This window comes from Phaeoacremonium minimum (genome assembly GCF_000392275.1).
Source record: "Phaeoacremonium minimum UCRPA7 unplaced genomic scaffold PA7_03_scaffold_592, whole genome shotgun sequence".
NCBI classification, from domain to species: Eukaryota; Fungi; Ascomycota; class Sordariomycetes; order Togniniales; family Togniniaceae; genus Phaeoacremonium; species Phaeoacremonium minimum.
Window position 1 is genome coordinate 392,396 of NW_006921494.1, and position 12,153 is coordinate 404,548.

The window sequence follows — 12,153 nt, forward strand, 5'->3', positions numbered from 1 at the left end:
TTGGGGGTTAAGCATAATAGGCTCATCTCATATCAGCAGGTAATTCTATCGCTCAGGTATTATGTAGTATTTAGGGGTATATACACTTATTTGGTGCCTATAAGAAAGCTAGTATGCTAGTCCAAGAGGTTTGAGTGAGATGGCTGGCTAGCACTAGGTCAAGTTTCTCGAATGAGGCAAGAAGGTATTGGCAGAGCTCCTCGAATGGTATCGTGGGCAATGAAGAACACTAATCCACGATGAGGGGCATATACTACAACTGCATGATCAAGAGGCAAGTTCTCTGGCAATAGCTTCACGCCACCTGCGGCGATTGTGCTTCTTGCATACATAGCAGCTCAATCCGTCAATGGTATTTGTAGGTTTATACTATTCATCCCGCCAACTTAGTGAGGTAGCCCACAGCAAGTGGACAACCTGACGTGCCAAGTCATACATTAAGGAACACCTTTCTTTAAGACATAAGTCTTGAAGATTCTCGTGCTTCACGTCTGGCTCGCAAAGGACCGATTGGTAGGCGGGGTGCAGGTCTAACTTACTCATTCCGGTTTGAGCCCTACCAGCGGTTAATTTCCTGCTAAAGACTGTGCCGAGAAATTGCCGCTCATATGGCTAGCAACGCTTAGAAAGCCTGCAGTAATCAGTCGAAATCCACCATTAGCCATGTTATTGCTCCCAGATCTCCAATTTTCACGAAGTCCAGTCGGTCATTGTTTTACCGAAACCACTATGAACATCGCACGTTAAATATTGGTGCTCTCCATTCAGACTTCTTAGCGTCTTTCAAACAAGTGATTTGATCTCCTGGTAATAGGGCGATATCGGCATCACGATGCGAAATACATCACATGTATGAGTTCCGGCAGGGCCGGTGCAGGCCAAGCCCGCCTGGGGAAGTAGTGCCGGCCCCGGAGACCGTTGGACAAAAATTGCGCGAGTCAGTGGTCACCGTTGAGCAGTTCTTAGCTGCTCGCGTATCTCCCCAAACCGCGTGTGAAGGGCCGATTGGAGATGTGGGGAAGTGCTGGGGAGAGGTGAGAAGAGATGGGGAGATTGTGGCCGTCCCCACAAATGAGGTCACAAATGGGCACTGGTAGATTTCATCTCCCGAACATCTACCGAATGTGACCCACGATAACTTCGTTTCTCTGGCGTAGGATGAATAGAGACGCGGTTATATCCGCTCCTCAGCGTGTTTGGTCGACCGCTGCTAGTCCCAAAAGTGCTTCACCACCCACGTCACGAACAATTACTATCGGTCCGTCATCAAGCTATGTCTCTTGATCTCACATGATCTAAAAGTTGGGGCAGATTCGATGTCCTCTCGATCCAGAGAGCGCGTGCACCAGTATCGCCAGATGGACAACCATACCGCCTCGGCTGGGATGTAACCCCACTGCCTTGGTCTATACAGGCCATGCTATTCATTGCGATTTGGAGCCGCTGTGGAGTTCGCGGGGCAAAGTTGCTCATAGGACGTATCCGCAATCATGTTAACGGCATCAGGCGGCACATCCAGGCTAGAGTTCTCGGCTGGGGTATCATTCTACGATCCGGGAGCCCGGGATAAATTATATAATCCCACTCATTTCTCGCTCGAATCTTGATTGCATCATTGCAATATGTGTCACTCATGCTGAGATAATATTCCGCCATGGCTTCGATATTGCTATCTCTTGGCTTGTCCGCTCTAATTCTTGCTCCATGCGTCCGTTCTCAAGACTTTGATGCAGGGGACCGCTCCGATGATGCCTTCAGCTGGGTGCAACCCCTGAATACCACGATTCTTGGACCCTATGGCCATTCTCCGCCGGTGTATCCGTCACGTATGTTTTCCTAAGCTAGACAGTATTAGTACCACCGAATCCTCCCAATCATGCTAATTCTTGATGCCTTTCTATAGCACAAACTTCCGGGGCTGGTGGATGGGAGGACGCTCTGGCCAAGGCCCAGGCGTTTCTGTCTCAAATGACAATTGACGAGAAGGCGCTGATGACTACTGGCCAACCAGGGCCATGCGTTGGCAACATTCTCCCCATAGAACGCCTTGGATTTCCCGGTCTTTGTCTACAAGATGGTCCTCTGTCCATCCGTGTCGCAGACTACGCTAGTGTTTTCTCAGCTGGTGTCTCCATTGCATCCTCCTGGGATAGGGAACTGCTTTACGAGAGGGCTTTTGCTATGGGCCAGGAATTCAAAGCTAAAGGTTCTCAAGTAGCTCTTGCGTAAGTCTCACATTTTCAAATCACTTCCTTTGCGCATGAGTCCGATATTGAGTGTACGAATGCAGACCGGTATGTGGTCCTTTGGGAAGGTCTGCTTATTCAGGACGAAACTGGGAAGGATTTTCCCCGGACCCCTACCTCACGGGAGTTGCCATGGAGGAGAGCATCACAGGAATTCAAGATGCTGGGGTTCAGGCGACAGCTAAGCACTATATCGGCAACGAACAGGAAACACAGCGTAATCCTTCGTACGATGCAAACGGCTCCATCACATTCCAAGCTGTCTCCGCCAACATCGATGATAGAACCATCCATGAACTCTATTTATGGCCATTCGCCAACGCCGTCCGTGCAAAGGTCGCATCCGTTATGTGCTCCTATAACAGGATCAATGGTTCACAAGCCTGCCAGAATTCCAAGGCACAGAATGGTTTGCTCAAGGGCGAGCTAGGTTTCCAAGGCTATATCATGTCTGACTGGGGCGGTACGCACTCAGGCCTCGCTTCTGTCGAAAGTGGCCTCGATATGGATATGCCAGGTGGTCTAGGCCCTTACGGAATGGTAGCCGATGGCCACTCGTATTTCGGTGGGAACCTCACACTTGCTGTTAATAACGGCACCCTTGACGAGGCCCGTCTGGACGACATGGTTCTCAGAATCCTGACCCCGTACTTTCTTTTGGGCCAGGATCAAGACTTTCCGACTGTTGACCCTTCTTCTGCCGACCTAAATACCTTCTCCCCGAGAAGCACCTGGCTCAGAGATTGGAATCTCACGGGCGAAGTCAGTCGCGACGTGAGGGGCAATCATGGCTCCTTGATTAGGAAGCACGGCGCGGCCTCTACTGTCCTTTTGAAAAATGAGAATAGCGCTTTACCACTAAAGGCACCCAAATCGATTGCTATCTTTGGAAACGATGCCGGCGAAGACACCGAAGGTTTCTATAATCAAATTGATTTCGAATTTGGCACGTTGTCTGTTGGCGGAGGCTCTGGAACTGGTCGCCTTACATATCTTGTATCGCCTCTTGAGGCAATCAAGGCTAGGGCGAAAGAGGACAACGCTTTGGTGCAACAATGGCTCAACAATACTCTTATAATCAACTCTAATGTCACAGACCTTTGGATCCCGACTGCGCCGGAGGTCTGTCTTGTTTTCTTGAAGACCTGGGCCGAAGAGGGCGCGGACCGTCAGCACCTTGATGTTGATTGGAATGGAAATGACGTTGTTGAATCTGTCGCCAAGTATTGCAACAATACTATCGTCGTCACTCACTCCTCGGGCATCAATACCTTGCCCTTTGCTGATCATCCCAATGTGACGGCCATTCTCGCCGCGCACTATCCTGGCCAGGAGACTGGCAATGCCATCGTTGATGTTCTTTACGGCGATGTCAACCCGTCTGCCAAACTCCCGTACACCATTGCATATAATGGGACCGACTATAATGCGCCTCCTACTACGGCAATCAACACTACCGGATCGTGGGATTGGCAGTCCTGGTTTGACGAGAAGCTAGAAATTGACTATCGCTATTTTGATGCGCACAACATTTCCGTCCGCTACGAATTCGGCTTCGGTCTGTCATACACCACTTTCGGACTTGGCGACGATCTCGCAGTCGAGGTTCTAAATCAGAGCGCCACAATTACTTCTGCTCCTGAAGACTTGCCCATCCAGCCTGGAGGCAATCCTGCGCTCTGGGAATCGCTCTATAATGTGTCGGTTTCCGTCTCCAACACTGGTCGTGTCGCTGGCGCTGCAGTCCCACAGCTGTATGTGACGTTCCCAGACAGCACGCCGGTTGGTACACCACCAAAGCAGCTCCGCGGATTCGAGAAGATCTACTTGGAGCCTTGCCAAAGCAAAAAGGTTGGATTCGAGCTCATGAGGAGAGATCTCAGTTACTGGGATGTTGTCTCCCAACAATGGCTCATTCCCGAAGGCGAATTTACCTTGAGCGTGGGTTTTAGTAGCAGGGACATCAAGGCAGTGACGAAAATTAGCCCTTATACGGCATGAAGAACACTAGAGAATAACAGAAACTTAATCTGATAATGAAGGACGAGAATTGAAAGTCAAAGTCACAAAATTCAAACTCTACTTGTTGTAAAGACTTCGGATGAGTTGTCAGTGCGATCCTGCGTCCGTTCCGAGAAGAATGTAATAGAGTCTTAATACAGTAAATCCGTCATATGCCGTGACTACACCTAAGATGAGATCATGTCCCGAAGTCATGTCAATGCTCTCGGCATATCGCATATCATAAGCTGACATTTCCAATCCTGACTGTTGCGAGCTGGCTCGCTATTGGCGTTGATCACTTGGCGCGGGCTGGTCTCTATAAAGCGCTAGGCGATTAATATTAGAGTCCGTTACCCACTTAGACAGTAATAAGGTTACCCAACCATCTTTTCACAAATTCTTTTAGACCAAGGAGAACCTGCTATGCCGTCAACATTCATCGCCAACCCTCCACCAGTTGAATGTCTATGATCATCAGTGCTAACTTCACAACCGTCAAGAAAAATGGCTGACCATGAAGACATCACCGAACGCTACCCAGTAGCCGTTGTTGGTGGTGGGGCCATCGGTCTCTCGGCTAGCATCCTGCTTTCCCAGCGAAACATTTCACATGTACTCTTTGAGCGACATCCGGGCACATCGATTCATCCGAAGGCATGTGGTATCAATCAAAGGACAACAGAAATCTTCCGGGTCATGGGCATTGAGCAAGCTGTTCGCGCTATTGCATGCCCGGACGACGTCAAAGGTCGGACTGCCTGGTATACCGGCCTCGGAGAAGACGGTCGGGAGATTTGTAGCAGGGATGCATGGGGAGGCGGCGTTTATGCCGACGAGTATGCCACTTTCAGTCCTACCCGATATGAAATACTCCCGCAGATCAGGCTTGAGCCGGTGCTAGTCGCGCGTGCAAAAGAGTTAAACCCGGCTGCACTGAGATATCGCTCGGAGGTCACCTCGCTTCGTGAGGTAGAGGACGGAGTTATACTCACAGTTCAAACCGAGGAACAGGCTGTCAAGAAGGTCTTCGCTCGGTTTGTGATTGCTGCCGACGGTGGTAGGAGTATCACAGATCAACTCGGCGTGCCTTGGCTCGGCAAACGTGACATTTTGAAGATGGTGTCGGTACACTTCCGTGCACCCATCAGGTCTCTTCACCCCGACCCCAGAAATTTCATGACCTGGCTCACTCATCCCGAGAAGGGCGGGAGTGTGAGAACAGGATATTTGTACCAGATCGGTCCCTGGCCGTTTGATAGTCCAGAGGCACGGAAGAGCGAGGAGTGGGTGTTTGGCTTCGCTATCGCCGGCTCTGACCCTACCAAATTTGACCAAGCAGCAAGCATAGCTCGGCTGCGCAGCTCACTACGGATCTCGAATCTACCAATAGAGGTCATCACCGTTAGCCATTGGAACGTTCAGTGTCTTTCAGCCGAAAGATACCGAGTTGGAAGGGTATTCCTCGCTGGCGATGCCGCGCACAAAATCCCGCCGTTTGGTGCATTAGGAATGAACACAGGTATTCAAGACATATACAATCTTGTGTGGAAACTCGGATTTGCTCTGAAGGATGAGCAAGCATGCGAGGGTCTTCTTCAGAGCTATGATACTGAGCGTCGGCCAATAGGCCGCCGTGTTGGAGAGTCAAGCCTACACAATATGCTGTCCCATGGCCTTGTTATGGACGTGGCTTTGGGAATGAGTCCGGTGAAGTCACAAGAAGAGAATGCTGCAGCAATTTCTCCTTTCTTTGACAAGACACACCCTGAGCATGCCGAGAAGGTGAAGGCAGTAGACAACGCCCAGAAAGTTTTGGACTTGGAATTCAAGGCCCCTGGGGCGGAAGTCGGCTGGTTCTACCCGTCAGTGGATATTGATGAGGAAGGCAAAATAGACAACCATGGGGGCCAGCTTCTCGAGAACGGAGACCTCAACTCGGAGTTCTTTTTCCCCTCTATCATACCTGGTCATCATATACCGCACGTTTGGCTGGAGAAGGCTGGAATTATTATCGCTATACGTGATCTCATTCCCCAAAATAATTTTCTGCTAATCTCCAGTGAGGCGATATGGGAAACCCTGGCAAGTGAGAACGTTAATGTCGAGCTGATCGGCGATAGCCATTGGAGAGATATCACCAATCAATGGCCTAAGTATTCAGCAGGTTACGGGGCTGTCCTCGTGCGACCGGATGGCATCATTGTCTGGCGCGGAAATTGGCAGCAAAATCTGTTACAGAACTGGCCAAATGTCTTAGCTAGGGCTCTATTCCAGAAATAGTGAATCTATTCAAGGTACACCTGATACAATTCAATTAACAAGAGAGGTCCAATTTCGCACGGTCAATCTTGTTTAGCGTGAAGGCGATTCACCCTGCGTTTTCCTTCAGTAGCTCACCCCGAAATGTTTGACGACAGTTCACTGTGATGGTAAGATAAATGCTTTAGTTACAGAAAGGAAACATTTCCTGTAGCTTGTGTCCTCGCTTAATCCCGCTTCACTTTCTTACATGTTTCATTAGGTGGGCCCAAATGAGTTCCATAAGTGATCTCGAAAGAATACAACACTGATTGACAACAAAATGATGCTAAGAATAGACAGGATTGACGATGCTGATATTATGGCCTTTGGCCGATGGGATAACGGTGCCTGTATTTGTGATTAACAATTTGATCTATTCTAGATCTTGCATGTAGGGGTTGTCTGACTTGAGTAAGTCATCAGTATGGAGGGTGTCCTTACCAAGGTATCCTCACTTAGCTTTCCGACTAGCAATTCTTCCAGAACGCTTTTCGCGTCGTTACTATGTCCAACCTCATGAAAGGCTTCACTTGCATCTTGACCCAATACTTCCTCAAGGATATCATCGCCGCCACTATGTCAACCCGTTGGCTTGATGTGGATGAGGACGGCAGTGGTGACTGGATCTACTCACGGATGTGTTGACATATATGCAGTGATATCATAGACATTCCGGTTAATTATTATTAGTTTATTTTCGTTGCTTGATTGCTCAGAGACTTCTTTCGGTGTGAATGTCTTTGACATTGCGGAAGGTGAGTTAGATTTGAATATTCGGGCGACCTGGGTTCGATGTAATAAACAGAACAGAGCTTAAAATGCGAGGCTGGTTCTGTATAAGGAACCTTCCTTTGACTGTGACTGATTTTATGTACTGAGTAGTATCCATTACAATTTCTATGGAGTGCATTTGATTTGCTTTCAATGAGATGTCATTGGTGTGAGCGGTATTAAAGGCGTCTTTACTGAATGGGGAAATTTGATTGACCACGCAAAGCTACTGTAAGCTTAGATCGTAATAGATAAGATAACACTACTCTAGACCTGGTGCTGACCCAGACCACACGATCAGTACTCTAGATACAGATGGAATATGCCCTGTGTCATCGCATAGTTAGCAGGATGTTAGTGGACGATTTGGTTGGTGGGCTCCTGGCAAGGCTTTTGAGCTAGGGCAGTGCAATTGTGGCGACGCAGCGACACCTCCCATTTCAATGCAATATGATCGTCTTTTCATTGAGGGTTTCCCACCTGTCTTGAAGTTGCTTCGTCTCAAAAAGACACGGAGAAAAGGACCGCAAGTCTCAAATATACTCGTCATGGTCTCGAGCCTTTCGAAGATGACGTCCAAGGATACTTGGTCCGCCTACCGACTACTATTCAATTTGGAACAGCTATGACTATGCCACCAAGCTCGCCCTGCGCACAATAGCGCGTATATTTGGCAACATTGACGAGATTGTCTTACAAGGCTTCTTAGACCTCGAGTCCACCACATTTGATGATGAGCAGCGCGAGAACATGAGATCTGAGGCAGTCAAAAAAGGTGAGGAATTCGGTGCATTAGTTAGTCGTGATCTAGCGGAGCTCCTTATTGTGCACTGTCTGCAACATCAGAGCTACGTGTCGTTCTGGCGTGAGCTGTTCTTTCTTGTGGTTAGTGGAGCAATAGATGTGAAAGAAACGCTGTCTCATAGACTTGTGCTCAATATCTGTCATGAATTGGATGATTTGGCACGAGCTTTGTCAGAGTCCTCAGCCATTCGAAGGCGTATATCGTACGGTCAAGAGATAGACGAGAGATGCAAGGCAATCAGTGCTTTATGAGATATCCTATAGCGAAGGATTTGAAAAGGGGCTGAGATCATCAGCGTTCGTCCTGGAATGCTACACCAAATTGGGAAGACAAAGTTGAGGATGAATAACAGTTAAGACCTTCTGCCATCAGCATTTCTAAGGAACCCGCCAAATCTATAGCAGAAGAGTATTTAATTAACAATCTCGACAACCACTCAGACAGAATGATAGTTGGTGTGACTACGTTGTTGGGGGTCATAACTACAACGCTTCAACTCGCATCCTTTTTCAACACCGATCCATGGAACAAGGCTAAAGATTACCGTGAATCCGATTTACTGGGCCTCCTACAAAGCATGCTAGTCCAGTGGCTTGCACTGTTTCTAGCTTCTTTACCAATCATTCAGAATGGGTTTCTTCACCAGCCATGGATACTTGGCTTGAGTAGCGTGGCTCTCCTAACCGCGACGCTCGCTCCAGCGTTGCACGGCTCACTTGGGCCAGCATGGCCGAATTTGTTGTTGTTTTTCTCCTCTCTCAGTCAAGCTTAGACTGTATTACAACTCCTTCGAGGCCTACAAGTCGAGATAGCTCTACCAAAAAGAGGGATTAACGTGGGCTGGACAAGTGCATCCTGTTGGATTGTAATAAGCTTAGGACCTCCAAGTCTTCATACATCAACACCACCACATACATCACACCTGCATTGCGATAGCAATGTCTATATCTACACACATGACAGAACACAGGCGAATTGCTCAGATAGATACACTTCAAATGGAGCCTCCAAGCAAATGACTCTGGTCTTTCACTCGGGATTACTCTCATGAAGGTTAATGTTACATCACTTCAGATGAGCCCCCAATATGCCGTAACAATGCCATAGACCCTCTATATCGTCGAATAAGCCATGGCATATAGTATTCATCCTTCTGTGTTGTGATAGTGTAACTAGCGTTCCAGTGGTATATTCCACCAACTCCGAATCGGGTTAAAAGGTTGACCAATGTCTTCGCCAAGGCTACATAGACTAACCCCTTGCCCATCACGAAATTTATGACACTGCCTCTAAAGTGATGATTCTAGGTAATATTCTAGTCTAGTCATTATTATGTCGTCTGTAGAATACCGTCATATTGCGCCTCTCGATATTGGTTTCCCAAGTCCCCTCACTACGTTTCGAGTAAGCTGATTGTCCATCAAAGCGATAAACGCTGTCTCATCTCAAATGAGAATGCCATGACGCGAGTCAGCAGCTACATCGAACCTGAATAAAGGGAAACATCCATGATGCATCCTGCAAATTCTATACTTTCCACGGGAAATAAAAGGGAGAAGATGCCGCTATCACCTCGTCCCATCTCGCCTCACGTCTCAACACTAGATCTTAAGTCATAACTTAGAAGAAAAAGCTTGATCTTGTGATCTCACTCGAAGCTGTGTTTGCAAATATGCATCTTCAGTTCTTCAATTACCCCGGCACAGAGGAGAATGCTTCACAGTATCACTACTCCCAAGCGGTGCAGGTCGGGAATGTTGTGAGAACTTCAGGGCAAGGCGGGTGGGATGAGTCCGGCCACATCACTGCCAATCTCGAGAAACAGATTGACAGGGCATTCGACAACGTCCTGAGTGCGCTCAAAGCAGTCGACGCAGATTTGACGTTCGATCATATATACGCCATCCGCTCTTACCACATCGATATGGACTCGAGCTTCGATATCATGACGTCCGTGTTCAAGAAGATCTTTCCAAAACATAGGCCCATATGGACATGCGTTCAAATTGGAAAGTTGGGGTTGGAGGGCATGTTGGTAGAGATTGAGGTGGAGGCATTCATTTCAGCACATGAATGACTGCAGCACGTTGGCAGTCCTACGGAAATGTCGGCACAAGCGCAATTTCTTCGACACATGACTATCAAGGGAAACTCCTGAGGTCTTTCTGCCACTCATCAGATTTCATGGGCTGAAGGGTTATAACAACCGTGGTCGAGGAGATGACGAATTCTGAACTAGTAGTCTCAAGTATATCCATTCACTTGAGACAGTCATCAAAGCTCATCAAGCTCACCAAGCTCACTTCTCTTCTCCTGGGTTTGTGTGTGAACATGTGTCGCAAAAGGCACTTTGAGTGAGATGAGGCACACACTGACGAGTACATCCCTCCTCATTCGCTGAAAGCATGAAACGGACTACGCCAAATCGTACCACTTGAAGATATCAACGGTTCCTAGATAAGATGTATCCAATTGATGAATCTGGGCAGGATGGCCCCAGTATCTGAGAGCATGTACTGGAGAATGACAGCTACCCCTGAAAACACTGGGCCAGTGGCTGGTGGTGAAACGGCAGACCCACGTTCCCTATCAATATGGCGCATACAAGCGCCAACGGCTTTTGGCGCCGTGAGAGTATTTGTAGACATGTTCATGATGAGCACGACTCAGATCTCTTCGATGCAATTTGTGGTTCCCAATACACTTAAGTGTGTTTGATGCTACACTATAGCCGCTAAGCGCGCATATAAGGCATTCATTTATGAAGTACGCCCCGTTAATGAAGAAGGTCTATGATCTGATCAATGGTGGAGTTGTTCTTTGTGTCCCATCACCAAACCATAAGCACCAGGCGTTCTAGGCAGATTCAGGCACGGCAACGTAGAAGCGTAATGTGGAGCGTACTTCAGGGGAAGAATGATGTTCTGGACAGAGCAGGGTTCCACTGTGATCGACATCTAGAACCCAGGATCCGCTTACGTGTCAGGAGAGCCGGCGTCTGGAACAGATCGATTGCGAAACCGATTCTACGCCTTGGTAGAATGCGCAATTACCAGTAAATCCATCAAAAAAAGGGATGACACTCATTGTCTACAGCCATTCGCGATAATCTAACTGTTGCACCACCTGCACCGGACTTGGCGTACCTGTGTAAGTCGTAAGCTCAATCAAGTGGTGATCCGCAGTCCCGTCGCTCCCGCGTATGCGGGATTCCCGTCGGCGAGACCTGCATCGCCGATCCGGCACAGCCCAGGCCAAGCGAGAGCGAATGATCGGGCCCCATGACAAGACGGGCACCGGGTCGATCTCCGATTCCGTCCGCCTTATCAGTTGTTTCTACCTTTCCCGCTAGAAGCTTGTTTCGAAAGTCATAATGGTACGATATGTTCACCAAATAGTCCAATCCTCCAAGTACCTCGGTGGCTTGAGCAAGATACTTCTTGGCGGTAAGTTGAGCTGAAGAAAGTGAGTCAGGAGATTGAGCAGTGGGACCCACCAAGCCGAGCTTGGACGCATTTCAGCCCAGTCGGATCACAGCTTGAGATCATGAAAACAAATTTTCGATTTGGACAGTAGAAAACTTTTTGGCTCAGGGAGAAGCCGACAAGCCTCGTCAGTCAGAATGAATTCCCTGATTGGCTGGTAGCAGTACCCGGGCCGTTCATTGGTTCAGCTTGGAAAGATCTAGCCAAAAGGGGCAACCCATTCACCAGGGCGCTTCGGAGCCGACCGCACCGTACCGTGCTGAGAGCCAGGTGAGCCATCGTCGATGGGGACTTTTGCAGCAATCGAGATCGTCTAGTACTGTAATACTCTACCATGCACCTAGGAGTTGGCGGAACACGAAGCTGTCAACCGAGAAAGTATCTCGAAATTTCCATGCAGACATGTCGCTGCAATGTTGATGTCTTTGATAGCCGGTCAAGTCGGTGTGTTAGCATTACAGAGGAGACTCCATAGTGGTCTAGAACTTTGAAAATGTCGCAGTGTTGAAAAGTGTCTTGCCCTGACCCCTGTGGACGATGT

At 48.4% G+C, this 12,153-nt stretch overlaps 2 protein-coding genes across 2 annotated transcripts; both read left to right on the forward strand.

Moving 5' to 3' along the window:
* Nucleotides 1-2,284: 2,284 nt before the first annotated feature.
* UCRPA7_8409 (putative beta-glucosidase g protein) lies at nucleotides 2,285-4,247 on the forward strand (the record flags this gene model as incomplete). Its single annotated transcript, XM_007920922.1, has 2 exons — nucleotides 2,285-2,294; nucleotides 2,344-4,247. The coding sequence occupies 2 exons, from the start codon at nucleotides 2,285-2,287 to the stop codon at nucleotides 4,245-4,247; spliced, it is 1,914 nt and encodes a 637-aa protein (XP_007919113.1).
* A 507-nt stretch (nucleotides 4,248-4,754) lies between these two features.
* Nucleotides 4,755-6,530, forward strand: UCRPA7_8410 (putative fad-binding monooxygenase protein; the record flags this gene model as incomplete). Its single annotated transcript, XM_007920923.1, has 1 exon — nucleotides 4,755-6,530. The coding sequence occupies one exon, from the start codon at nucleotides 4,755-4,757 to the stop codon at nucleotides 6,528-6,530; it is 1,776 nt and encodes a 591-aa protein (XP_007919114.1).
* Nucleotides 6,531-12,153: the final 5,623 nt, after the last annotated feature.